At 43.1% G+C, this 27,893-nt stretch overlaps 4 protein-coding genes across 8 annotated transcripts in view; 3 read left to right on the forward strand and 1 right to left on the reverse strand.

Moving 5' to 3' along the window:
- The window catches only part of LOC112220967 (catenin delta-1), a gene marked incomplete at its 5' end in the record, with an annotated part of 37,331 nt that extends 29,820 nt beyond the window's left edge, over positions 1 to 7,511 (forward strand). The window contains 4 exons of the mRNA XM_024382988.2: positions 96 to 137; positions 231 to 307; positions 494 to 548; positions 5,704 to 7,511. Of these exons, the coding sequence (XP_024238756.2) occupies positions 96 to 137; positions 231 to 307; positions 494 to 548; positions 5,704 to 5,762 (233 nt within the window). The remainder of the gene's footprint in view (positions 1 to 95; positions 138 to 230; positions 308 to 493; positions 549 to 5,703) is intronic.
- A 317-nt stretch (positions 7,512 to 7,828) lies between these two features.
- On the forward strand, positions 7,829 to 17,023 carry LOC112220968. 5 transcript variants are annotated; one of them, XM_042303099.1, is made up of 3 exons: positions 7,829 to 12,505; positions 13,077 to 14,957; positions 15,620 to 17,023. In XM_042303099.1, the coding sequence occupies exons 2-3, from the start codon at positions 14,073 to 14,075 to the stop codon at positions 15,680 to 15,682; spliced, it is 948 nt and encodes a 315-aa protein (XP_042159033.1). In that variant the 5' UTR covers positions 7,829 to 12,505; positions 13,077 to 14,072; the 3' UTR covers positions 15,683 to 17,023. The 5 variants fall into 5 exon arrangements, 4 of the variants coding, with proteins under 4 accessions (XP_042159033.1, XP_024238759.1, XP_042159034.1 ...); XM_024382991.2 differs by having other exon boundaries at positions 13,348 to 14,957; XR_002948954.2 differs by lacking the exon at positions 7,829 to 12,505 and having other exon boundaries at positions 12,517 to 14,957; positions 15,620 to 16,248; positions 16,352 to 17,023.
- Positions 17,024 to 17,344: 321 nt separating this feature from the next.
- Positions 17,345 to 19,839, reverse strand: LOC112220971 (beta-crystallin A1-2-like). Its single transcript, XM_024382994.2, has 6 exons — positions 19,714 to 19,839; positions 18,957 to 19,039; positions 18,719 to 18,837; positions 18,389 to 18,530; positions 18,066 to 18,208; positions 17,345 to 17,934 (listed from the first exon to the last, which is right to left on the reverse strand). Exons 2-6 carry the CDS (start codon positions 19,029 to 19,031, stop codon positions 17,787 to 17,789), a joined length of 627 nt encoding a protein of 208 aa, XP_024238762.1. The 5' UTR covers positions 19,032 to 19,039; positions 19,714 to 19,839; the 3' UTR covers positions 17,345 to 17,786.
- Positions 19,840 to 21,249: 1,410 nt separating this feature from the next.
- On the forward strand, positions 21,250 to 23,577 carry LOC112220970 (beta-crystallin B1-like). The gene is made up of 6 exons (XM_024382993.2): positions 21,250 to 21,338; positions 21,688 to 21,782; positions 21,918 to 22,036; positions 22,220 to 22,352; positions 22,577 to 22,719; positions 22,886 to 23,577. The coding sequence occupies exons 2-6, from the start codon at positions 21,693 to 21,695 to the stop codon at positions 23,055 to 23,057; spliced, it is 657 nt and encodes a 218-aa protein (XP_024238761.1). The 5' UTR covers positions 21,250 to 21,338; positions 21,688 to 21,692; the 3' UTR covers positions 23,058 to 23,577.
- The last annotated feature ends 4,316 nt before the right edge of the window (positions 23,578 to 27,893 follow it).

The raw sequence follows: 27,893 nt of genomic DNA on the forward strand, positions 1-27,893 counted from the left end.
AGACTTGCACCTTAACAGCAAGTTAAAGCTAGACATAAAATGTAGGAATTTTAGGGAAGCAAACAGAATGTAATGGCTTTTGTTTTTTTCTACAGGGGAGAAGAGGGACATGATTCCACTGAATGACCTAGGGCCTGGTGAGGATCCATAAAAACCCGGACAAAGTTAAGTCCAGCTCATACTTTTTTTATTTTTCTCAGTGATTTATGCTCTTCCTCCCTACATCTTAGAAGCCTACTCTACACTGGACCAGAGGGAGAGGAGACACACTCTGGACAACTCCCTCAACGCCACAGACACTTTACAGGTAAGACACACCCCTGCCCTGTACACATTGTTTCTTGAACTTAAACACACTTGTCTTTTAATCCGTTCTCTCTCCTTCACACCTTTTTTAAAACGTCTCTATTTTCTTTTGGTTGACGACCACCATCTCTACTCACGGTATCTTTCACAATCTCCCGCTCTTTCTGTCTTTCTCGTTCTGTCTCAGCGTGGGGTGTATGGAGGCAGAAAGGGTTCACTGCCTCTGTTGGACTCCTACGATGGTTAGCCCCCCTCTCCCCCTCTGCATGTAACAGCATGGTACGTTTCACCTCTTGTCCTGCATGGACTCTATCGCCATCCTTTGTCTCTGATACCTATTACCTACCTTTGCTGTAACACTTTGTCAATATTGTATTATTTCAGTACCTTGGTTTTGTAGACAGTATAGTGTGCAGTGAAAACTGAAGTCCAGCTGTATGAATACTCTAGTTGTATACAATACCATCAGTGTTTCCCCTAGTTTAAAAAATAAATAAAACGTTCTCTAATTGTATACATTTTCCCATGGCGCTGAGAGAGAATATTGCTATGTGAAAGTTAATTTCCTATTTCCAATTCTGCACATTTTGCCATGGCCATTTGTGTTCTTATGCTCAAACATAAGAGTAATCCAGCAATGCCCAAAAAATATCCCTGACCTCTACCCCATCGAGCACCTTTTGGATGAATTGGAACGCCAACTGTGAGCCAGGCTTAATCGCCCATCAGTGCCCATTTCCCTAATGATCTTTTGGCTGAATGGAAGCAAGTCCCTGCAGCAATGTTCCAACATTTAGTGGAAAGCCTACCCAGAAGGATGCAGGATGTTATAGCATCAAGGGGGACCAACCTCATATTAATGCCCATGATTTTGGAATGAAATGTTTGACGAGCAGGTGTCCACATACATTATATATCTCATATACACACAGTTGAAGTCTTAGGTTAGTCAACTCGTTTTTCAACCACTCCACAAATGTCTTGTTCACAAACTATACTTTTGGCATGCACTTCGTGCATGACAAGTAATTTTTCCAACAATCGTTTACTGACAGATTATTTCACTTATAATTCACAATTCCAGTTGGTCAGAAGTGTACATACACTAAGTTGACTGTGCCTTGAAACAGCTTGGGAAATTCCATAAAATTATGTAATTTCTTTAGAAGCTTCTGATAAGATAATTGACATAATTTGAGTGAAGTTGAGGTGTACCTGTGGATGTATTTCAAGGCCTACCTTCAAACTCAGTGCCTCTTTGCTTGACATCATGGGAAAATCAAAAAGAAATCAGCCAAGACATCAGAAACAAAATTGTGGGCATCCAAGTCTGGTTCATCCTTGGGAGCAATTTCCAAATGCCTGAAGGTACCACGTTCATCTATAGAAACAATAGTACGCAAATATTAACACCATGGGACCACGCAGTAGAAACAATAGTACGCAAATATTAACACCATGGGACCACGCAGCTGTCATACCGCTCAGGAATGAGATGCGTTCTGTCTCCCAGAGATGAATGTGCAAATTAATCCCAGAACAACAGCAAATGACCTTGTGAAGATGCTTGAGGTAACGGGTACAAAAGTATCTGTATCCACAGTAAAACAAGTCCTATATCAACACAACCTGAAAGGCCGCTCAGCAAGGATGAAGCCACAAAAAAGCCAGAATACTATATGGGGACTAAGATCGTACTTTTTGGAGAATGTCCTCTGGTCTGATGAAACAAAAATGGAACTGTTTGGCCATAATGACCATCGTTATGTTTGGAGGAAAAAGTGGGAGGCTTGCAAGCTGAAGAACACCATCCCAACTGTGAAGCATGGGGGTGGCAGCATCATGTTGTGGGGGTGCTTTGCTACAAGAGGGACTGGTGTACTTCACAAAATAGATGGTATCATGAGGAGGGAAATTATGTGGATATATTGAAGCAACATCAAGACATCAGTCAGGAAGTTCAAGCTTGGTCGCAAATGGGTCTTCCAAATGGACAATGACCCCAAGCATACTTCCAAAGTTGTGGCAAAATGGCTTAAGGACAACAAAGTCAAGGTATTGGAGTGGCAATCACAAAGCCCTGACCTCAATCCTATAGAAAATGTGGGAAGAACTGAAAAAGTGTGTGCGAGCAAGGAGGGCTACAAACCTGACTGTTACGCTAGCTCTGTCAGGAGGAATGGGCCAAAATTTACCCAACTTATTGTGGGAAGCTTGTGGAAGGCTACCTGAAACATTTGACCCAAGTTAAACTATTTAAAGGCAATGCTACCAAATACTATTTAATTGTATGTAAACTTCACTGGGAATGTGATGAAAGAAATGAAAGCTGAAATAGATAATTCTCTACTATTATTCTGACATTTCACATTCTAAAAATAAAGTTGTGATCATAACTGACCTAATTTGCAATTTTACTAGGAGTAAATGTCAGGAATTGTGAAACTGAGTTTAAATCTATTTGGTTAAGGTGTATGTAAACTTCCCACTTCAACTGTACATGCGTACAGTGGCAAGAAAGTTTGAGCCCTTTGGAAATACCTGATTTTCGGAATAAATTGGTCATAAATGTATCTGATCTTCATCTAGGTCACAACACTAGACCATCTGCTTTAACACACAATTTTATGTTTTCATGTCTTTATTGAACACACTGTGTAAACATTCACAGTGCAGGGTGGAAAAGTATGAACCCTTGGATTTAGCTGGTTGACCCTCCTTTGGCAGCAATAACATCAACCTAACGTTTTCTGTAGTTGCAGATCAGACCTGCACAACGGTCAGGAGGAATTTTGAACCATTCCTCTTTACAAAACCGTTTCAGTTCAGCAATATTCTTGGTATGTCTGAACTGTTCTCTTGAGGTCATGCCACAGCATCTCAATCGGGTTGAGGGCAGAACTGACTGGGCCACTCCAGAAGGCGTATTTTCTTCTGTTGAAGCCATTCGGTTGATTTACTTCTGTTTTGGGGCGTTGTCCTGTTGCATCACCCAACTTCTGTTGAGCTTCAATTGGCGGACAGATGGCCTAACATTCTCCTGCAAAATGTCTTTAACTTGGGAATTCATTTTTCCGTCAACGATAAACTATCCAGGCCCTACGGCAGCAAAGCGTTCCCAACCATGATGCTCCCTCCACCATACTTTACAGTTGGGATGAGGTTTTGATGTTGGTGTGCTGTGCTTTTTTTTTTTCTTCTTCCAAACAACTCTCTCTAGTTTCATCTGTCCAAAGAATATTTTGCCAGTAGCGCTGTGGAACATCAAGGTGTACTTTTGCGATCTTCATACATGTAGCAATGTTTTTTTTTGGACAGCAGTGGCTTCTTCCGTGGTGTTCTCCCATGAACACCATTCTTGTTTAGTGTTTTACGTATAGCATGTTCCAGAGATTTCTGTAAGTCTTTAGCTGACACTCTTGGATTCTTCTTAACCTCATTGAGCATTCTGCGCTGTGCTCTTGCCGTCATCTTTGCAGGACGGCCACTCCTATGGAGAGTAGCAACAGTGCTGAACTTTCTCCATTTACAGACCATTTGGCTTACCCTGGACTGATGAACATGACGGCTTTTAGACATACTTTTGTAACCCTTTCCAGCTTTATGCAAGTCAACGATTCTTAATCTTAGGTCTTCTGAGATCTCTTTTGATCGCGGCATGATTCACATCAGCCAATGCTTCTTGTGAATAGCAAACTCCAATTGTGAGTTTTTTTTAATAGGGCAGGGCAGCTCTAAACAACGTCTCCAATTAGTTTTTGGAGAAGTCATTAGCCTAGGGGTTTACTTACTTTTTCCAACCTACACTGTGAACGTTTAAATTATCTATTCAATAGACAAGACAAATACAATCATTTGTGTTATTAGTTTAAGCACACTGTCTATTGTTGTGACTTAGATGATCACAGATCAAATTTGATGACCAATTTATGCAGAAATCCAGGTAATTCCAAAGGGTTCAGATACCTTTTCTTGTCACTAGATATGACACACACGTCGAACAAAATATAATGTAAGATTTAAAGTGTTGGTTTCATAAGCTGACATACAAGATCCCAAAAATGTTCCATATACACAAAATATGATTTCTCTCAAATTTGGTGCACAAATGTTTACTTTCCTATTAGTGAGCATTTCTCCTTTGCCATGATAATCGATCCACCTGACAGGTGTGGCATATCACAAAGCTGATTAAACCGCATGATCATTACACAGGTGTACCTTGTGCTGGGGGCAATAATGCCTCTCTAAAATGTGCGGTGTTGTCACACAACACAATGTCTCCAGTTGAGGGAGCGTACAATTCGCATCCTGACTGCAAGGATGTCCACCAGAACTGTTGCCAGAGAATTTAATGTTCATTTCTCTACCATAAGCCGCCTAAATATAATTTTAGTTTCATAGTAAGTCCAACCAGTCTCACAACCGCAGCCGATGAAACTGAGTATTTCTGTCTGTAATAAAGCTCTCTTGTGGGGAGAAACTCATTCTGATTGGCTGGCTGCACCCCTGCTTAGTCATGTGACATCCATAGGTTAGGACATAATTTCTTTATTTAAATTGACTGATGAACTAACTCAGATTCTTTGAAATTGTTGCATGTTGTGTTTATTTTTGTTTTGTGTGTGTGTATATATCTCGATGTACAAGACATTAGGAACACCTTCTCTTTCATGAGCCTGACCAGGTGAGTTATGATGTCCCTTATTGATGTCACCTGTTAAATCCACTTCAACCAGTGTAATTTAAGTGGAGGAGACCGGTTAAAGAAGGATTTTAAGCCTTGAGACATGGATTGTGAATGGGCAAGACAAAATATTTAAGTGCCTTTGAACAGGGTATGGCAGTAGGCTCCAGGCACACTGGTTTGAGTGTCAAGAACTGCAACACTGCTGGATTTTTCACGCTCAACTGTTTCCTGTGTGTATCAAGAATGGTCCACCACCCAAAGGAGAGCCAGCCAACTTAAAAACTGTGGGAAGCATTGGAGTCAACATGGGCAACTATCCCTGTGGAACGCTTTTGACACCTTGTCGAGTCCATGCCCTGACGAATTGAGGCTTTTCTGAGGGCAAAAGGGGGAGGTGGAACTCCATATTAGGAAGGTGTTCTTAAGGTTTTGTACACTCAGTGTATACTATTTGGCGCTATGATGAATACAGGGGAAACATTGAATACCCAAGAGGCTTTCACACTGGTATGCTATGTGGACTTGTGTATTATGCTGTATCATATACCTTAACAATATACCGTAGGCACTTGCATTTTGGCATATTGTGTATACTCACATACTTGCACCACAGAGTCCACTTGAGTGTACTGTTTGCATTTTACTCTTTGAAGTATAAACACATGCACTAATCAAATGTATTGCCTATCATTCTCTTCTCCCTCCAGAAAAACTGATAGTGTGCATCACCCAGAGTGAGCTGCCCCTGCCCTACCACTGCTACTGAGGAGAGACCCACAGACTTGCTCTCATCCCCCTCTTTCGCTCCTTCCATCACAAGTCTGTGGTTATGAAGATGAGGGTTGGGATCCAAAGAAAGCGGTTGTGTTGCAATCAGAAATCTAACACTCAAACTGACACCACACACACACGGATCATAGTAGCATCAGAAATATATCTAAAGTTTTATTGATATTCCCTTTTTCAAGGCAATCATCTTTGTTTGACAATCATTATTTATTTCTGTTGTTTCTATGGTTACTTACATCCAACATTTGGCTCAGTGAGCGTTCCCTGTCGTTCGTTAGATTTATTGTCCTCATACTCATCCATGTGTTGTCGTGAATCAGATTGCTGCCATCACCTGCATCCTGAGATGAATTTATTTTTAAATATCTGTAGGGTATGTATATAAAAAGAGGACATGTTTGATTGGTAAGGGAGGTGTCTGCCTTCAAGGTTGATTTTAATTTAAATAGTGCCCAGATTGGGATTGGTGACTGGTGGACCAATGGGGCTCGGCCTCATAGTTTCAGAATGTTTCTCTAGGAGTTATTTTAATCTCTTCTAGTTATCTTCGTCTGGTTGGTTTTGGGTTAGTTGGGAGAGTTTAAGGTCAGTTTGTGTGTGAGTGCCATACAGGAGATCTGTGTGAGATGGATGTGTGTGAGAGCTTCGTTAACGAACAAAACCCATATGACTGTGTATTTTAAAGGATTTCATTTTGTGCTTTCATGCGTTTTTCTACTCCTGTGGCAAATATTTATTTTATTTGTCTGTTCTTTTCAATTGTGGCTTTTACAGATTTACCAACTGCATCTTTTGTTGAGTGATGACTTTTTTTTTTTTTTTTTTAACGTGTCTGTTTCCCTAATGTAAAGATATGACCGTTAGACTGCCGTCTTACCCTCCTGAAATGTTAACTATGGCTGTGTGGATTTAGCTTCTGCTGTGCAGGTAGCTGGAAAACTACAGTTCACACACTGTTAAAAAGCACCACAGCTCCTAGTCCTACATTGCCCATACACTAGATAACGTTCCAACACTAAACTACAACACTGGGAACTCATTCCCCACGCTACTATACAGAACCCCACTACAGACCTGGGACTTATTCAATCGGATGGGTTGTTAGAAATGTATTGCATAGAACTCACAAGATTCTTTATTCTGCATGTTAGACATTATTAGTGTCTGTTTTAATAAACGACAGTTCTCTGAACCACCTATAACGCTAATCGCACAGTCAGTACTTACTGTTACACCGAACAGAGCAATGTGCCGCTGATATGGACCAATGACAATGGTTGAAAAGGAGAATGAGGTTGGTCTTCTCTATAAATGACACTTGTTACGTATTGAGAGTATTGGTTTCCTCAGAGGTGACTCGGGTGTAGACACAGCGGGACCAGGCTAAGGGGAAAACACTAAAAGCACATTTTGGTATAGAAGATCTGTTCTTTGTGCTTTGACTTAATTTTGTGCCTGTGTTTTTCATATTTTGTTTTCTGATTTAGGAATGGTTGTTGAGTGATGGGTGAAGCATATGCAACCTGTTATAGTTTTTATTCTGTTTTTACCACTTTCTTTGAATGGCAAGAGACTAATTCCACATGCATAATTTCTTGTTATTATTGCCTATTCATGTACAATGATGATGAACATACCTGCCTTGGCTCTGAAAAGTTTCTTTTTCACTAAGAATATGTAACTGGCAATACTGTTTTATAAAATAAAGATCTTTTCTCAGACCAGATTAGATTTGTGTGCATGCGTGATGGCTAGAGATGTGTACTTGGGATAAACACGTCTAATTAAAGGAGTACTCTGTAGTTTGTCTGGGTAACCAGACACCCTAACTCACATTCACGCCTTAATAACCATGAAGGCTTGAGCTAGGGGTGGTCTGCTCAGTCTTGTGCCCCACTCACAGTTAATATGCATCCACACTACATTTGAGATGCCTGAAAGGTGTTTCTACCCCTCTGCATTTGTTTTTGAATCTACTCCTTGGCCAGTAAGTCCTAGACATTGCTGTATGTGACCTAACAGGCTAACGTGACCCTGGGGAACATTTTGACCACCGATGAAATTTGAGTGTTCAATATGTGCTCAGCCTTTGACTCATGTCTCACGCTGTGAGACGATACCAGGGTGGATGTGACCAATGAACATGAGTGCTTCAAAGTGTCTCAATGTCCCCTCGTAAACCCTTATCAGTATTCCAGACATCTCTTTTCCTTACAGCTTATGCAATTTAACTACAGCTGTAGGATGGATCATGAAGCCTCAAGTGTGTGTGAGTGCACTGGCAGACACCATTAGGCAGAGAGGGGGCCTCATGAGCTGGGCATAGAACATTTCTCGGCTCAAGCCCCTTAATCTGTTTAAAATAGAGATGTTTTTTTTTTAACATGGGCTGCTTCTCAATCCACTGCATCTGCCGACGTCAGCGCTACAGCCATGTTTGTCAGACCAGGAGACATCACGAAAACGTCTGTAGCGTTTGAACGGTTTGGCCTAGAAATTGAAACTCACGAATAATGGTGTTCTCCGTTTTGCTCTACGACCCCAACAGGTGTCACGAGGCTCGTCTGAAGGTAACCCAGTACCGGGCCGAAAAATGAATGGAAGTGAATAGGGCATTTTCCCGTCAAAGGTATACAGCTAATTCCATGGTATAAAAATATATTCTGAGCTTATATCTTGGGTATAGGACACTTCTAAACACTTCCTTTTGACTAGCAGTAAGGCCAAAATCTGTTTTATCAATTTTTTTTTAAATATACCGACATGGGTCCTAAAATTATTCTTCCCCCTAGGGCCTCCAAATCATTAGGTCTGCCCCTGTATGAGCATACGAGAATGAATAAGTGTTAGTGTGTGTACGGTATGCATGTAGCCTGTGTCTCTCCCTAAATTTGAGGGCACTTAATACAGCAGATTCTCTCTCCTTGCTCCCCTGTTGTACACTCTCCTGTCACTTGGTACTAGAGCTATTTAAAGATGCCACTCTCCTTCATTTGCTCTCTCAATCATGCGCAGTGTCATGTTTCTCCAGAATCCACACAGCAGGGCAGGAGAAGGAAAACTAAAGAACAGATTGAGAAAGAGGGAACACCACCTGCTCCAGATGGCATGTTAGTAAGGATTTAAACATGTTGACTTCAGACCCATGAAGATTCAAGTCTTCAAGTCAAACTTGGAGCAAAGAGCAAAACCTTACCAGCCATGGACTATTGACAAGCACTGGGGGTAACTAGTGTCTGTGTGAGAGAGCAACAGCTACTGAGCACAGGAAGTGTGTGGTGCAAGAGATTAGTGACTGAACTACAGAATGTTCTTTGCATTTATTTTTTCCATGGATGATTAGCCTAACTGGAGACATCACAGGCTAAAAATAACTTCAATATTGAAAGAGTTTTGCATCACTCTTCATTCTACTACTCCACTATGGATAACCTCTCTTCCCCGTCTTCCAACACGCAGGATGGTTCACCCACCATGTTCCCAGACTCGTCTCGCCGCACCACTCACACTGGTAACCAAGGTGGGTTGGGATCGTTGGTATATGAGGTGGGGGTCGTGTGGGCTCATCTGCGGCCGCTCATACCGTTCTTTCTGATCAGTGCAATGGTCGTGGCAATCATCTACCTAATCCAGCACATTATCTACTCTGGGCCATTCACCGATCCACTCTTCTTTGAGAAATTCGAGGAACGTTGGCCTAGACCCAAACTGCACAAGGATACCTCACCCTCAAACCCAGTCCTTTTCACTGACCCTATGGAATACACTGGGAATGGAACCCTTTGAACTTGAGTCGTGGAATTCGGATGAATTCTGCCTGTGCCATAGGATTCTATTTGAAGGTGGATCAAAGGTTTTTAGAATCTCCCTGTGGAATTTGCGGTGAAGTTCATTATCAGATCATGATTAGATCTGCATGTGACTCCCAGGGGCTTCTGTCTTTGACTCAATTGTGTCCCTATGTCTGTTCTATTCAACAGCCACTTGGGCTATGTATATATAATGTGCAGATTATGAGAACCTGGAGTCTGGACCATTACTAGGCTATAATTAGTCTACAATGCTCTAATGTCTTAATCTAGATTTATTAGCCCTGTATAACTGTCTGTCAGTGACGGTGAATGTATTTAATGATTTAAATTCCAGTAGGTCTGGCCTAGATCTACAGTTAATTGTTTTAGATTAATATAATAATCGTAATTTGGGAGAAAAATGGAAATTGAGGGGGAATAAAGTTTTGGTTTAAAAAAAATGTACTCGTCTGTACAGTTTACAGTCCAGTACACACTACACAAATAAATAATTTTCATAGACCGTATGGATTTTCTCTACAGATGCATTTGTGGCAACCCATTTAGCCGTGTTGCCAGGTCAAGCTAAAATTTGCAATCCAATGACCACTCAAAACCCACCCAAAAGGCCTGAAAACTTCCCCAACTTTTTTTTTCAGCAGCTACAGGAGTTTGTCATTATGGAGACAACTATTGGATAAATGTGCAATCTAAATACCTATGGTCAAATTGCTTTTCTGCATTATTCCCTTTTTATTCCTTTTTTATCGTGTCTAGACAGTAAACTAGCGTGTTAAGTCTGTTAGTCTGCTAGCTACGTACTCAAGATAGAAAGCACATTGATGGATCCTCTCTCTTAAACTGTTGGATGTAATGGATGTCTCTTCCTTGCTGTAATGATTGGTAGGACTGTGGGCGTTCAGGATACAAAGAACCACGCAAATAATAATGTTGAGTGAGAATTATAAAGCTAGCTAGCTTGTGCTGCTGTTCCTTGTTGAATCTCACGTCACTTGTCATGATGTGCGCCCGCGCTGTTAACCCTGACTGACGTGGCTCCGCTGAGCTGCAGCATACTCAACAGTACTACACACTCGATGTGATAAATATATTTTCCAAAGCATCTGGTCTTTGCCTAAACCTTAAATAAGTGTGAATTGTTTGCTGTTAAAGACTGTGTGATACCCTCTATATGCAATATTCCAGTCAATGAAAAAGTAACATACCTTGGGATTACCATATATCTAAGGATCAACAAGAAAGATGCTCATTAAATTTTATACCTATTATTGAAAGAAGAAAAAAAAAGTTGAACCATTGGATGCAGAGGGATTTATCCTTGAAACATCGAGTGTTGCTTGCTAAAGCTGAAGGTATCTCCAGATTTATTTATGCAGCCCAGTCCCTATATCGTACACATTATATTAGGAAATCTGTCGTTATGAACTCACATGAATATGGTGGTCTCCATTTTTTTTTTTTTTCCTACTTTGAATAATAGTTTTAAGATAAATTGGGCTAAAGACGATTCCAACTTCAAATTGGAATTTCATCCCTCATATCTTCTCCCGTTTTGGTGGCCTCAATTTTATGTTACTTTGTAACTTTAACATTGATAAGATTCCTGCAACATTATCTGCTTTTCATAGACAAGTATTCTTAGCGTGGTCGTTAATATTTAAACATGATTTTTCCCCCTGCATAGGTATTTCATTTGGAACAATAAGGACATTTTGTATCGAAACAAGTCTTTATTTTTTTAAGAACTGGTGTTCTGAGTCAAACTTTGAATGCAGGATTGTTACTCAATTATGAGTATTGTTTTTTAAAATCTCGTTACAATATCCCTGTAACACCTAGAGAGATCGCCATGGTCTTCGATGCTATTCCATCTGGAACTCTCATGTTATTTAGAGGTGTGGCCAGACCTCACCTTCTTGACCTACCCTCGCTTAATCCAATGGGGAAATTATGTTTCTCCTTGCTCCCTCAGAACAGCAGATCTATACGTGCTTTATTTCAAAGGGATATTGTATCCATTCCTTATGTCACAAGTTACTGGAATACATTGGTCACTAATATCTGTTGGAAAAAAGTCTGGTTGTTATTAACACACAAATACTTGCTTGTTAACAAGGTCGAAGAGGTCTCTTTCAGAATGATCCATAAGTAGAACCCTGCGAATCATTACCTGAAGAAAAATAAGAAAAAAGACATTAACATTGATTGTACTTTTTGTGTTGAGCATCCAGAAACAGTTTCACATTTATTTTGGCATTGTCTACATGTAAAACAATTATGGAAATATATTCACAGTTTTACAATTGTTAATATTCTTGATGACTTTTTTTTTTTTTTTATGGGAGAATGTGCTGCTCGGATTTCCTTAACCATAATAAAGATAAAGAAAAACTATTGTACCTCAAATCTAATTGTGCTAATGGCAAAATTTCATATTCATAAATGTAAATTCACTAATAAAAAAAACACTCTTCCATGTTTTCTATAAAGAATTCGAGCAGTACATTAAGACCATTCAACATTCTTCGAATAAGAAAGCTGTTAAAACAATCAATATGTGTGTTTCTTTTAAGGTCTTTGTATAATCTGTCATTTGTTGTACACCCTAGCATATGTTATCATTGTCTATTTGTGTACTTCTTGTATGTATACAGACTATTCTACATTATAACAACAACAATGCAACTCGTAACAATGCAATTTTGCTATTTAGCGTCAAATCTGTGACCTCTGCAAATTGTCCGTGACAAGGAGGCTGGCCTTCGGACAATTAAGAGTTAAATATATATTTTTTTTAAATCCTCTTTTTAAAAACAAATTGTTTTAAACTTTTATGCACTTAGCATTGTCGATGCTTTGAAGTTTTATTTCATTTAAGAAAGAGGACATATCGAATGACTGGATAAAGGTGAGTAAAGTGATGCATGATTTTATTTCTGTAAACTAACTTTAGCTAGCCTAGCTAACGTTAGCCGCTGTTGCAATATGTTGTCTTTTAATTCACGTTTACTAGTTAGCTAATCACACGGCTAAGCATCCGTTATTTATATCATGCTAATGGAGGGTGCACTTCAACAAACTAGTTTCACCACTTCAAATAATATCTATATACTCATTGCTTGAGTCGAGTGTTGGTAGATGGTGCACAGCTAGCCAGTTAATGTTCTAATTTGGCTGTGATTGGTGTGCGACCAATTAAGTAGATTGCAATTCAGCTGACAATCGATGCCTTCATATTTTCCCATAACAGAAAATGTGATTGTGGCCTACATTTTTTACTTTTATTAAGTTATTATGCCTTTAATTTGAACTCAGAGAAATATTATTTTTATAGCTGATTGGCAAATGTGTCTTCTGATGTAGCCTATTTAACAAATTCAATTGAATAGGCCTATTGTAGTACATCATCCTTTCATCTCACAACCTATATCCCACCCTTCTACCATTCATCCTTCCATCGACTCTCCTCTCTCTTTTAGTGGATGTGGGAATGTGGCGGTATCAGAGGCCAGGGTTCAAGGCCTTACTCCTGGCAGAGCTTCAAATCAAATCAAATTTTATTTGTCACATACACATGGTTAGCAGATGTTAATGCGAGTGTAGCGAAATGCTTGTGCTTCTAGAGGCAGCGGAGGTGCAGACAGTTCTGTGACACGGTGCTCTGAGCAGAGGGTATGGAGACACACACACACACACTTATAATGTAAACATGCACACCATCCTGATCATCTCTCTCTCCCCCTCTATCAGGGGTGTCAGTACCAGCCCACAGTTACATCCTGTCCGCCCTAAGCCCCCAGCTGTCATGTGCCCTGTCCACCGCACCGGCACCTCCCTCTGGGCAGAGCCACCTACTGGATTTCCAGGTTTTTGGGGCATGCACCCTGGTGAGGCTGGTAGGTCTGCTGTATTCTGGGGAGATGGTGGGAGAGGGGGAGGCGGAGAGGCAGGAAGTGATTTCTGCTGCTACTAGGCTGGGCATCCAAGGACTGGTGGAGGTCGGAAAGAGGGATTTGAGCGCTTCGAGGGAAACATCGCTGGATTCATCAGTTACTTCCTCGATCCCTCCCAACCACAGGAGGAGAACCTGAGAGGGAGGCGGGGCCGGAGGAGGCGGGATCTAAAGGGGGAACTGAGAGGAGAGCCAGGAGGCTGAGAGAAGGAGGTAGTAGAGTGAGAGGAGTCCTGAAGAAGGGGTCTGGGGTTGAGCAGGGGGTGATGGAGGTGTCCCAGAGAGCAAGACTGTGGAAGTGGTGGGTCCGAGCCTTCGTCCCCTTCTTCCCCATCTCCCGCCCCCTCCCCTGCCCCTAACCTGACCCTTTCCCCATCCCTTGTCCACACTGCCCCCTCCCCTTCTGCCCCCCCCCCCCCCCTCCCCAGGAGGACTCTGCCGAGCAGTTTGACCGCCTGCTGGAGGACATCATGATGGGCCTAGACTTCGCCTGTGGTGGTTGCCAGGATCAGCTCCTAGCGCCATGGACGCTGTTACTGAGGTGACCGGTGCGGGTGACCGTTCTGGAAGTGCCAAGTCTTCTTCAGAAGTTGGGCTGCAGCAGCATGTGGAGGGTGAGCTGAGTGACATCCAGGACCACTTCCTCAGGTCGTTTGAGCAGCAGGTGGCAGCATCCAACCCAGTGGCACAGGGAGAGGGAGAGGGGTCTCGGAGCACAGCCAGCCTCTCGGAGCCTTACACCGCTCTCAGGAACTATAGTGGAGCCCAGATGGTGACCAGCACAGCTGAACACAGAACTCAGAGCACTCAAGTCAGAGAAGAGCAGAGCTACACACACACAGCCTATACACACCCCTCTTACGCTGGGCAGAGTAACACACACGTGGCCCAGGTATACATGCCTCAACCAGAACCCAGCTACACACACACAGCCCACATAGAGCAGTGTAACACAGTCACACACCCCACAAACACACACCTCCCTCTCTCTCACACATCACCTCTTCCATACTCAACTCCTAACAGTGTCCAGCCCAACTCAGCTCTACCCCCTACCAGTCTGCCACCCAGCCCAGGGGAAGAGAGGAGGGTGATGACCAGAAGACGGTTGCGAGGCGAGATCAACATCCAACCTATAGTCAGGCCCAAGAAATGTCATGGGGAGAGGAACATAGACAGGACCAGACTACTAATCAAGAAGAAGAAGAGGATAAAGAAAGGGTACTCCATGAAAACGAGGAACTGCAAGATTGTGAGTGGTCCGTTGCTGGATGTGGATGATGTGTTGCTGGGTGTGTCTGTCCGTACAGGCGAGAAGCTATGCCAACCTGAGGATGCTGCCAGGGAAACGCCTACCCCCCAGCAAACTGCCCAATCAGGTCGGTCGGCTGAGAAGATAAAATCTCAGGTGAGAGACTTTGCTCAACATTTGATATTATGAAACATCTGCTACTATTTACTCAGTATACTTCATGCATTCTTCAGTAAATTGTTAGCCGTGTATAATTTGTATAGGTGTTTTATGGCTGAGTGGTCTACTTATAGTCAGTGTTGTCATCTCTCAGACCAAGGCCCGGCCAGCAGCAGTCTGACACTACCAAGAAAACCCCACCCCTACCCAATCCCCCGATCAGCCCAATCAGAACCCCAGAGAAGCTCAGAGGTCAGAGTGCCCAGCCAATCAGACAGGGCGAGGAGGTTGTGAGGGGAGTGTCTGGGGCAGTGGCTATTGTGAAGAGAGGGAGAGGCAGACCACCCAGAAAGAGAAACGTCAATGGTGTGTGTGCAAAGGTTACATCTGCTCCAGTTCCACCAGAACAGACCAGCCGAGGGGCAGAAACAAAGAAGAGTAGCAGAAGAAGAGGAGGAGGGAAGAAGCCTCAGCTGGAGTGGGAGAAAGGATCAGACCCAGCAAGGACAAGAGAGAAGAGTAGGAGAGTAAAGGAGTCAGAGGAGGAGAGGTGGAAGGGAAGGAATGAGACAGAGAGACCAAGTGTGCATGTCCAGAAGTAGAAGTAGTCCCCCTGGTCCAAACGCTCTCAGAACCTCACCCTCCCATCTCCGTTTCAGAAGCCCCAGCCTGTGGAGAGCAGGTACACCCTGGGGACAGAGAGGAGTCTGGGAAAGAAGTGACAACCTCCTCAGCCTTCCAGAAGACCAGGGAAGTCCTGCAGACACCGTGCAGAATGAAAGATGGAGAGGAAACGGGATGGGCCATTTTTAAACCACAAAAGACCGATCAGACAGAAGAGAGGGAGACACGGATGGACAAAATAGATGTTGAAGACATCAGAGCGATAGATGATTCTGATGAAAGTATTGATATAGATGGAGATGGAGAAAAATGGATGATAGACAGAGCAGAAAAACAGACCGAACTCCACAACCCACCAATCCAAATCGGAGAGTGGAAGGTCACAGCTCGGATGCATTCTGGGATAGTAAAGCCTCCAGTCTCCCATCCTTCACGTTCCATCCGGGAGGTGGACATCGAAGGGTCAACAGGAAGCTGGGAGGAAGAGGAGGAAGTGGATGTGTTGGGGGGCTTTAGCGCCTCCCCAGTCCCTCCTATCATACTGCCTGGCTCCTGGGGGGAGGGGCTTGGTTCTGAAGAGGAGATTGATGTCATTGGAGGAGAGTTGGACCACACCCCTTTTATTGGATATGTCATCTCTGCTCTGACTGAGTGCATACACACGGTAGCCTACATTATCAATCAGATTATCACACTCAACTCTAATCTGAGGTTTCTTTGCTTTTACACTAACTATGACCATGTCCCTCCTATCCCTGTTTCCCTAGTGTGACCAACATCTTCTCCCTGCTAGGAGACTGGGATATGGACAAACTGCTGTGTGTGGACAGCCGTGGCATAACGACAAGGAATGTACAGATTTCTGCTTGATGGAGAAGCATGATTGTGTGGTTGAGTTCCTCCAAGTTACCCATTGTTAAACAAAAGAGGACGAATGGATGTTTAAAAAAATGTGGATGTTTTTGTTGTACCTTTTTTCTACCTCACCTTGTCTTTAGAGCTCTGTGCTTGAGTTCTAGTTTTCAGCACTTAGATCGTCAAATATGAACGTGTTTTACACTGTGAGGCAGTTGTGCTCTGTTTAAGTCTACATCTCACTGCCCAGACCTTTACAACATCATTGTGTTAAAGTTTTCAATGACCCATGTAGAAAAACACCAGCTATATTTGCCTCTTGTGCAGAGGAGTTTGGGTTCATTCATATACCAAATGTTTCATTGTGAGTTGCCAACAAATCAGGTTTTACACTGCTGTTAGTTCAGTTTCACAGGAATTTGAACTTTCATTGGTTGAGTGTCAATCATCACAGGCCTACATCTTCCGATTCTGCTTTGGATTGTTCTAGAATGGAATCACACCATGTTTGTCATTATGACTGTTCTCCCCAGGTGTTTGACTGTTTTCTGTTTAAAAAACAGATTAAAGATGTTCTTAACGTGTCCTTGTGTGAATATATTTTAAGTGCAGCCTAAATCGCTGAGATGTTTATCATGGTGTTGTAGTGTCTTTAAGCAGTGACAGTCATCTGAGTGGATACAGCAAGGCTATTCATTTTTTGTAAAAAAGAGGTTTATTTGAAGTAGTTTTTCAGTTATATCTATGTTTATCAGAGGGTTTGACATGCAGTGTACAAGCCCTTGGCTTATTACATTGGACCCAAATAGCACATCTTGAGACCGTGCTATGTTGAATCCCATATGGTATTTATTATAGATTATCCTACACACACACCGCATAATGATAGGACAGGCCTGAGCGACTGAAGTGAACATGAGTTTATTAGTTAACCTTTGATTCACCCTCCTACACACATCACATTAAGGCTGCACTACGGTGGTGGCCATCTTGAAACTGGTGCCTGTTGATGCGTTGACCTCTGGTTCGAGCAGGATGTGTGGCTCCCTGCTCAGCCCAGGTGACCTGGACAAGGGGTTCAGGTAGTACAGCTCAGGTGTGTGTCTGTGTGGGTGCTCTACCCTGATAAAAAAATCAACTGTGTTATTTATGTCAGTGTGTGTGTGTGTTCCTGTGCTTTACCGGTGCGACATAGTCTCATCGTACCTTGGAGCGGCTGTGTGTGTCAGTGTTATGTGGTGAGTCGGTAGTTAGGGGCAGCTGGTCTTCCGTTGGGGGGGGGTAAGGGGTAGAGCAGCATCTGGGCTGGGGATTGCGGTTCTTGGGCCTCTCAGCCTCTAGCCCCTCTTAATGCTGGATACGGCGGATAGACTGGATCTGGGGGGTCTGGGAGTGGGAGCCCCAGTTCTTCCAGTGCTGGTAGTCTCCACTGTGTCTCTCACACTCCATGATGTACTGCTGGCCCCTGTAGCCAGGGTACTGGTAGCACACAAAGCTGGGGGATAGCGATAGGGGATATTCATTTAACACTGAGGTTTAGTATATCGATCGTGTGTGCAAAGTATTAAACCACAGCTGTTTGCTAACACGTAGCGTGTGTGTAGTGAATAATAGAGGTTAACTTACGCGCCACACTGCACGTGCATGGAGCCGACCTCGGGCATGGACCAGCCCATAGCCTGCAGGGAGGGGTAGTCGTCACACAGCTCAACACTGCGGCCCATGAAGTTCTCTCTCTCAAAGATCATCATACGACTGCTCATGTGGGACTGAGAGAAATGGAGGAAGGTTACACATACACACACACATGAATATGACCATATTCCAAGAATTTGGGAGTTTCTCAAGGAAGGCCTTAACAGAATGTATCCGTTTGGCAGACATAAAAAAAAACTGCATTGTTTCTCTTTCACATCACCTCTTTCTCTATCTCACACACTGGTACTCACAGCACAGTAGATGGGACGCAGGGACATGAGGCGCTCCACGTGGTAGGACAGGGAACCGCTGTAGGCGTCCCAGTGGGGGTACTCTCCTCTCTCCAGGATGAACTGCTGGCCCTGGAAGTCATGGTGCTCAAAGCCCACCCAGCTACAGTGGGGTGGGAGAGATATTTTACACGTTGAACTACCATCTTATCCACCCACATTGAACCAGCCACTATAAACAAAATAACTCGCTCATCCGCACAGACAGACAGATTACACACCTGGATTCCTCTGTCCATAAATAAACATTCCCACTAAACAGATGGCGTAAACACACAGTGTGAAACTCACGCTCCACTCTCCACTCTGATGGAGCGGATGATGTCTAGACCACACTCGTGGATGTTGCAGCACTCAGAGGTGAACTCCTGGCACTTGCCCTGGAAGTGCTCCTGCTCGAACACAGTCACCTACAGAGAGAGATGGGTGGGGAGAGGGAGAATAAATGGAAGATAAGAAGAGGGACATTTAAGGTGACAGAGCCCATCCCACTTATGCAAAGGTATGTGGCTCCTCTAAGGTGTGTTACCTTGAAGAAAGGAGCCACGCCCATTCCCGAGTTGACAAGGGATTGCATCATTGGTGATCTAGTGGTTCGGTACATCTTTACACCTAAGAGGCAGGAGTCAAACGTTCCGTTACCCAATCTCCTCAACTCTCCTACACTCTATAAGTCACCTCAACGCCAACAATCCACACAGACAGAGTAACATTCTATGATATTTTATTACATTCTATGTTATTCTATAATCAAGGCTTCACACTGGTATTCAAGTGAACATGCCTTGGAAAACAACCTCTCTAAAATGTTTCCCGTTTAACACTTCTCCTATCCGCTATGCACTATTTGGAAAGAATTTCACTGCACAGTCTCTAATGAGCTGAATTCATACTAATGCCGATCAATTAATCTATGATAAAGCTACACGATATTGTATCTAACAAGCTCGCTCCCTGTTTTAGCCAATCGTATTAGACAAATAATACGCAACAAATCGAAATTATTGTGAACTAACGGTAAAACATCACATCGTTTATTGTCCATCCAAGTTTGTAGGCTACACCAGAATAGGCAATATGGAGACACGGATCAGTTAAAAGAGTCTATACATTATGTAGCCAATCTATGCAATGTGCACTGCAGGTTAACGTGTTGTTTCAGGGTTAGTGCTTTTTGGTGAGTTTTAAATGAATGTGTAAACGCGTCTTGAATAAGCCTGCAATGGCCTATCTGACTGACTGTCCCTATAATTTGCATTAAATGCGTTACGGAGTTGGCACCTTACCTAGTTTGGCACTTATTCGTGATGAGCTCGGTAGTGGCACGCGCCTAACGCTATCTCGCGTTGAGCTTCAAGAGATCCTGGCGCTTCAGTTTTATACCGAGTGACGAGAAGCGCCCCCCCCTGGAGCGCGTCCATGGTGCAGGCCTTTGGTACGCGCACAATAACTTTTTCCCACCAAGAACACTGGCCAACAGCGCGCTCCTGTTCTTTCCGGTCATTCCATCGAAACTGCGCGATACGCCAGCTCAGCATATACTATGGAACGCCAGTCCTCTCTGTGCACAGCGTTCGGGGTTTGCCCTGAATGGGAGAGGAACAATAACGTCCCGGTCAGTTCGTGCTGGTCAGCAGTCCGGTGTGCGGCAGTCACAAAGGCCGGGATAGAGGTGGAGAATGTGGAGATTAAAGGGGCACATGCACCGTTTGGGTAGAGAGAAAAAGTCAGTCTACAAATATGTTTATAATAGAATATGAACAGGATAGAAACATTTGAGAATGAGAAAGTGTTTGACATCTATATGTAATAGTATCTCCTTAGTCACTAAACACATAGGACAACACAGAGATGTTTTGCCCCCTTTCACAGATGCCATGGGTAGCACACACAAACACACCTAAATCATGCCACACATCCATCTGAGTCCCCATCCATCCTTGAGTCATATACATGGTACTCTGGCCCCTGAAGCACACTGAAGTCCCCCCCTCAAAAAATTGCACCACACTCCTCACACCTCAACGAAATCGTACTGACACCTTATAGACTTAACACTCTCTTAATCAAAACCCTGTAGTTTGATAATGTGAGGTCCAATAATGCATCAATTAAAAAGTACGTGTTAATGACTTGCTTCAGGCTTGAGCTCCCATTCAACTGTTTCAAAACCGATGGTGATGAGATGAGACTCAGAGAGAAGACAAGACCAGAAATGTTCTGTTTGTAATAGAAGTTGGTACTGATTATGAGCAGATGGTTAGCGCACTTCACATGTCCTCTCATGTAAATAGTGAGCCTATTCAGTAAATATCCTTCCACCTATTCAAGCTAGATTTTAATGTCTGATCCCTTAAAAACAATATATTTTTACATTAGTAGGTAATGGTTTTATGTGTTGTGATAGTTTGGTCTACTTTTTGATGTATTGTTGCTGTTATTCTTTAGTTGTCTACCTTATGCACATTGAGCGTGGGAAATGTGCTCCTCAAAATGGCATAGGATCAATATTATTATGATCATGAACACAATATATGTACAGGTCTTAGTCACAGGTTATACCAGAGTGTGAAAAATGTAATTAGTTGCTTATCACAGATACTGGTACAGTGTTATCGCTCAGATAATGTATCTGTTTGTGGTTAGACCCTATCATCATGTACAGTATTCCACTATCAACCCCCCTCCAATCCTTCTCAATGAACCATGGATCTCATTGGTCCCCGTGGCTGGCCCCCCCTCTCTGGCTGTCCCTCTCTGATGATGCGGTGGTTCTATTGTCTCGTGGTTCTGACCTCAGCAGGTTTGTTTCTCTGTCTCTAATCCTCCTCCTCTGGGCGCCAGCATATAAAAGGGCGGGGCGCACTTTGAGCCACAAACACTCTCTGAGTGAGGCAGATCACACACACAGGTAAGAGCAGCAGACACACACGACACACATGCTGGCACCTGCATACACAGGTAAAGAGAGAAGGGGGAGAAAGAGGAGTAGCAGCTGTTCAGCAGCAGTCTGACTTTGAAATCAGTAATTAGAATAGTCGCTATAATAATACATGTAACATTCATATTGTACATCACTATATTACACATGTAGACAGCATCCCCAAGCCCAAATACCACTCTTCCCCTGATTGCATCCATTCACTCCATCTTCATCCCTTATTGTATTTCCATACATTATTTGTATTCCCAACACCTTGGATGTGTTTTCTTGACTGTTTTGAGACTGTTTCATTCTCATCCCTCTCTCTCCCTTCCAGTCATCATGTCCAGTGATAAGTCCAAGGCTGCTTCCCAGACCGACGGGAAGGCTGCTCAGAGCAAGAAGTCTGAGATGGGCATGATGTCCTACAAGGCAAGTAGTCCTCAACTAACAGGACATCTCCTGGCTCCAATCTAATGGAATATCATTGGCTCACTGATACAGCCAGACACTATCTGTGTTGATGATGTACTTATGTCTGTTTCTCTTTCTCTGTTTGCCCCTCAGATGTTTGTGTTCGACCAGGAGAACTTCCAGGGTCGCATGGTCGAGATCAGCAACGAGTGCATGAACGTGTGTGAGATGGGCATGGACCGCGTCCGCTCCCTCCGCATTGAGTGTGGACCGTAAGTCAACCTCTCCAGTTTTTTAAACTATATATTAGTGTCTATTAATGTCCTGCTATCCCTGTAGCTTTGTGGGATAATGGTAGATGTAGCAGTCTCATTTACAGTTAAAAAAATAAATCCTAATTAGATATGTCAACACAGCTGTATAATAAAGTAACACTGTCTTTCTATCCTGTATAGCTTTGTGGGCTTCGAGCAGATGAACTTCTGTGGCGAACACTACATTCTGGAGAAGGGAGAGTTCCCCCGTTGGGACTCTTGGAGCAACTGCCAGAAGAACGACTACCTGTTGTCCTTCAGGCCCGTCCGCATGGTGGGGACACTCCTCTCGTCTTTCACCATCTCTCTCTGTCATCTGTTCTCTAATTTTTCTCACTTATACACATCCTCTCTCTTTGTGACTTGCTACCTACCCCCTGATCTCTCACTCTGTCTTTCTTTACTCTCTCTCCATTTTTGTGTCTCTCCTGTACATTTCTCTCCTTCTGAACACCTCCTTCATTCTCACACACCTCTCTCCTTTCCCCTCTCTCTCAGGACCCCGAGAAGCACAAGATCTGCCTGTACGAGGTTGGGGAATTCAAGGGCCGTAAGATGGAGATCATGGACGATGACGTTCCGTCTCTGTTCTCCTACGGCTTCACCGACAGGGTCGGCAGCATAATGGTCAGCTGTGGAACGTAAGTGTTGCTATAGAGATGGAAAAAGGAATTGACAGAGTTAAACTCACAACTAAGAACACATAGATCTAGAATGAAAAGATTGTAGGAGAACGGCTGATATTTTAGTGACATACGTATTGATTTGCCTAGTGACATAATTTGGTGTTCTCCTTTTTCCCCTCAGCTGGGTGGGCTACCAGTTCCCCGGATACCGTGGCTCCCAGTACCTTCTGGAGAAGGGCGAGTTCAAACACTTCAACGAGTACGGTGCCCGTCACCCCCAGTTCCAGTCCGTGAGGCGTATCCGCGACATGCAGTGGCACCAGCAGGGATGCTACACCATGGCCAGCAAGTGAGGCTCAGGGAAGGAGAGAAAGAGAAAGAGCGGAAGAGAGGGAGAGGGGCGGAGGAAGAGAGAGAGGGAGAGAGATGTCTGAGGCCTTGCCGAACCCCTGGCTGAAGCTTACCATCTGAAACAGCAAGGGAGAGTGGTGACATTAAAAATCCCCCACTCTTTGAAACCTCAATTGAAGGACCACCTGGCTACAGAACACCTGAAAATCAGACAACCCCTCCATCACTCTCTCTCTACTCTTCTCTTTCTCTCCTGTGATCCGACCTTAGCTTTTCCCTCCTTCACCCCCCTTCCCTTTTCGTCCCCCATTCCTTTCCCCTGCAGTCCATTGCAGCACCAAAGAGGGAACGAGAAATATCTTGCTGTTTTACACATGATTCTCGGCTCAGGGTATGATGCACCATGGGAAAAGGAGTTTCAATATCCACCCCCCACTTCCTAACCCTGTGTAGCGCACACCCTCTCTGCTGTACAGAATCCTGGCCAACTTTTCAATAAAAATGAAAATCTTGATTTCAAAACGTTGTCTTTGCATTGTGACCGATAACCCTCATGTCCAAGATGACACTGTATAAATAAAAGTGCTATAACAGGTCATAACATGAAAATCATATCAGTACAGACTAGTCAATATTGATGAAAAGGTAATTAAAATACACATATCGATAGGAGAATATGAAGTCAGAGCTGAGCACTGCAGATAATTTCCAAAGCCACCCTTTGCCTTGATGACAGATTTGCACACTCTTGGCATTCTCTCAACCAGCTTTATGAGGAATGCTTTTCCAAACGTCTTGAAGGAGTTCCCACATATGCTGAGCACTTGTTGGCTACTTTTCCTTCACTCTGTGGTCCAACTCATCCCAAACCATCTCAATTGGGTTGTGAAAGCCAGGTCATCTAATGCAGCACTCCATCACTCTCCTGTGTAAGGTCAAATAGACCTTACACAGCCTGGAGGTGTGTTTTGGGTCATTGTCCTGTTGAAAAACATGATAGTCCCACCAAGTGCAAATCAGATGGGATGGCGTATCACTGCAGAATGCTTTGCTAGCCATGCTGGTTAAGTGTGCTTTGAATTCTAAATAACTCACTGACAGAGTCACCAGCAAAGTACCCCCACACCATCACACCTCCTCCTCCATGCTTCACAGTGGGAATAACACATGCGGATATCATCCATTCACCTACTCTGCTTCTCATAAAGACATAACGGTTGGAACCAAAAATGTGGACTCATCAGACCAAAGGACAGATTTCCACCGGTTTAATGTCCATTGCTCGTGTTTCTTGGCACCAAACAAGTCTCTTCTTCTTATTGGTGTCCTTTAGTAGTTGTTTCTTTGCAGCAATTTGACCATGAAGGCCTAATTCACGCAGTCTCCTCTGAATAGTTGATGTTGAGATGTGTCTGTTACTTGAACTCTATGAAGCATTTATTTGGGCTGCATTCTGAGGTGCAGTTAACTCTAATGAACTTATCCTCTGCAGCAGAGGTAACTCTGGATCTTCCTGTGGCGGTCCTCTTGAGAGACAGTTTAATCATAGCGCTTGATGGTTTTTGCGACGACACAAGTAATTGAAATGTTCCAGATTGACTGTCATTTCACTTTGCTTATTTGAGTTGTTCTTGCCATCATATGTACTTGGTCTTTTACCAAGCAGGACTATCTTCTGTATACCAACCATACCTTGTCACAATACAAATGATTGGCTCAAACGCATTAAGAAGGAAAGAAATTTCACAAATTAACTTTTAACAAGGGACACCTGTTAATGGAAATGCATTCCAGGTGACTACCTCATGAAGCTGGTTGAGAGAATGCTAAGCGTATGCAAAACTCTCATCAAGGCAAAGGGTGGTCACTTTGAAAAATGTCAAATATATTTTGATTTGCTAAACACTTTTTTGGTTACTTCCATATTAAATAAAGGTAAAAAATAAATAAATAAATAATATGCGTTATTTTTGAGTTATAGTTTTGATGTCTTTACTATTATTCTAAAATGTAGAAAATAGGGGGGGGAACCTGGCATAAGGTGTTTCCAAACTTTGACTGTTACTGTATATGTTAACACATATTGTTAAGATGTATTGTAACAATAAAGGACATACCGTTCAAAAGTTTGGGGGCACTTAAAAATGTCCTTGTTTTTTAAAGAAAATATCATTTTTTTGTCCATTAAAATAACATCAAATTGATCAGAAATACAGTGTAGACATTGTCAATGTTGTAAATGACTATTGTAGCTGGAAACGCCAGATTCTGCGGTCATCCCCCTCTTCAAAAGGGGGGACACTCTTGACCCAAACTGCTACAGACCTATATCTATCCTACCGTGCCTTTCTAAGGTCTTCGAAAGCCAAGTCAACAAACAGATTACCAACCATTTCGAATCTCACCATACCTTCTCTGCTATGCAATCTGGTTTCAGAGCTGGTCATGGGTGCACCTCAGCCACGCTCAAGGTCCTAAACGATATCTTAACCGCCATCGATAAGAAACATTACTGTGCAGCCGTATTCATTGATCTGGCCAAGGCTTTCGACTCTGTCAATCACCACATCCTCACCGGCAGACTCGACAGCCTTGGTTTCTCAAATGATTGCCTCGCCTGGTTCACCAACTACTTCTCTGATAGAGTTCAGTGTGTCAAATCGGAGGGTCTGCTGTCCGGACCTCTGGCAGTCTCTATGGGGGTGCCACAGGGTTCAATTCTTGGACCGACTCTCTTCTCTGTATACATCAATGAGGTCGCTCTTGCTGCTGGTGAGTCTCTGATCCACCTCTACGCAGACGACACCATTCTGTATACTTCCGGCCCTTCTTTGGACACTGTGTTAACAACCCTCCAGGCAAGCTTCAATGCCATACAACTCTCCTTCCGTGGCCTCCAATTGCTCTTAAATACAAGTAAAACTAAATGCATGCTCTTCAACCGATCGCTACCTGCACCTACCCGCCTGTCCAACATCACTACTCTGGACGGCCTGACTTAGAATACGTGGACAACTACAAATACTTAGGTGTCTGGTTAGACTGTAAACTCTCCTTCCAGACCCATATCAAACATCTCCAATCCAAAGTTAAATCTAGAATTGGCTTCCTATTTCGCAACAAAGCATCCTTCACTCATGCTGCCAAACATACCCTTGTAAAACTGACCATCCTACCAATCCTCGACTTTGTCGATGTCATTTACAAAATAGCCTCCAATACCCTACTCAACAAATTGGATGCAGTCTATCACAGTGCAATCCGTTTTGTCACCAAAGCCCCATATACTACCCACCATTGCGACCTGTACGCTCTCGTTGGCTGGCCCTCGCTTCATACTCGTCGCCAAACCCACTGGCTCCATGTCATCTACAAGACCTACAAGACCTACAAGACCCTGCTAGGTAAAGTCCCCCCTTATCTCAGCTCGCTGGTCACCATAGCATCTCCCACCTGTAGCACACGCTCCAGCAGGTATATCTCTCTAGTCACCCCCAAAACCAATTCCTTCCAGTTCTCTGCTGCCAATGACTGGAACGAACTACAAAAATCTCTGAAACTGGAAACACTTATCTCCCTCACTAGCTTTAAGCACCAACTGTCAGAGCAGCTCACAGATTACTGCACCTGTACATAGCCCACCTATAATTTAGCCCAAACAACTACCTCTTTCCCAACTGTATTTAATTTTAATTTATTTATTTATTTTGCTCCTTTGCACCCCATTATTTTTATTTCTACTTTGCACATTCTTCCATTGCAGAACTACCATTCCAGTGTTTTACTTGCTATATTGTATTTACTTTGCCACCATGGCCTTTTTTGCCTTTACCTCCCTTCTCACCTCATTTGCTCACATTGTATATAGACTTGTTTATACTGTATTATTGACTGTATGTTTGTTTTACTCCATGTGTAACTCTGTGTCGTTGTATCTGTCGAACTGCTTTGCTTTATCTTGGCCAGGTCGCAATTGTAAATGAGAACTTGTTCTCAACTTGCCTACCTGGTTAAATAAAGGTAAAATAAAAAAATAAAAAATTTTTTTTAATGGAATATCTACATAGGCGTAAAGAGGCCCATTATCAGCAACCATCACCCCTGTGTTCCAATGGCACGTTGTGTTAGCTAATCCAAATGTATTATTTTAAAAGGCTAATTGATCATTAGAAAACTCTTTGCAATTATGTTAGCACAGCTGAAATCTGTTGTTCTGATTAAAGAAGCAATAAAACTGGCCTTCTTTAGACTAGTTGAGTATCTGGAGCGTCAGCATTTGTGGGTTCAATTACAGGCTCAAAATGGCCAGAAACAAAGCATTTTCTTCTGAAACTCGCCAGTCTATTCTTGTTCTGAGAAATGAAGGCTATTCCATGCGAGAAATTGCCAAATTACCCGCAAAACACCAGGGCCTACATAAAGCTGTCCCAACAGCAGAGTCCCAACAGCAGTCCCAACACCTTACCAATGCTACACCTGGCTATCAGCGGAGCCTTGTCTGGCAGTGAAACAGTTTATTCAGCTTAATTTAATGCCTTTAAAAAAAAGCATAGCTGATATGGCTGACTTGCTTAAACAAATGTGGTTTCTACTGACAAATGAGATGTACAAACTATGGCATAAGGGGACGATGAGAGGAAAAGAGGCAATCCGTAATTTCGATTAAGACATTAATGAGTGAGCTAGGACGAACGTAGTCAATTTAGCTATTTGTTCTGCACTTTTGAAATGTCCAGCGACATAATTCAGAACATGGGCCATTCTTATAGTACTCTCCCTGTACACCAAGTCAGAACCGTAGGATAAAAAAGGGGGCATATAAGCATAGAATGAAAGCT

Source organism: Oncorhynchus tshawytscha, linkage group LG21, assembly GCF_018296145.1.
Source record: "Oncorhynchus tshawytscha isolate Ot180627B linkage group LG21, Otsh_v2.0, whole genome shotgun sequence".
Taxonomy (NCBI): Eukaryota; Metazoa; Chordata; class Actinopteri; order Salmoniformes; family Salmonidae; genus Oncorhynchus; species Oncorhynchus tshawytscha.

Coding starts and splice junctions, on each gene's coding strand:
- LOC112220968 (XM_042303099.1), top strand. CDS start 14,073: ATGGACGCTGTTACTGAGGTGACCGGTGCGGGTGACCGTTCTGGAAGT. Junction 14,958..15,619: donor CTGAGAAGATAAAATCTCAG/GTGAGAGACTTT, acceptor TCTCCGTTTCAG/AAGCCCCAGCCTGTGGAGAG.
- LOC112220971 (XM_024382994.2), bottom strand. CDS start 19,031: ATGTACCGAACCACTAGATCACCAATGATGCAATCCCTTGTCAACTCG. Junction 18,838..18,956: donor GCGTGGCTCCTTTCTTCAAG/GTAACACACCTT, acceptor CTCTCTCTGTAG/GTGACTGTGTTCGAGCAGGA. Junction 17,935..18,065: donor ATGCACGTGCAGTGTGGCGC/GTAAGTTAACCT, acceptor GCTATCCCCCAG/CTTTGTGTGCTACCAGTACC.
- LOC112220970 (XM_024382993.2), top strand. CDS start 21,693: ATGTCCAGTGATAAGTCCAAGGCTGCTTCCCAGACCGACGGGAAGGCT. Junction 22,037..22,219: donor CTCCGCATTGAGTGTGGACC/GTAAGTCAACCT, acceptor TATCCTGTATAG/CTTTGTGGGCTTCGAGCAGA. Junction 22,720..22,885: donor ATAATGGTCAGCTGTGGAAC/GTAAGTGTTGCT, acceptor TTTTCCCCTCAG/CTGGGTGGGCTACCAGTTCC.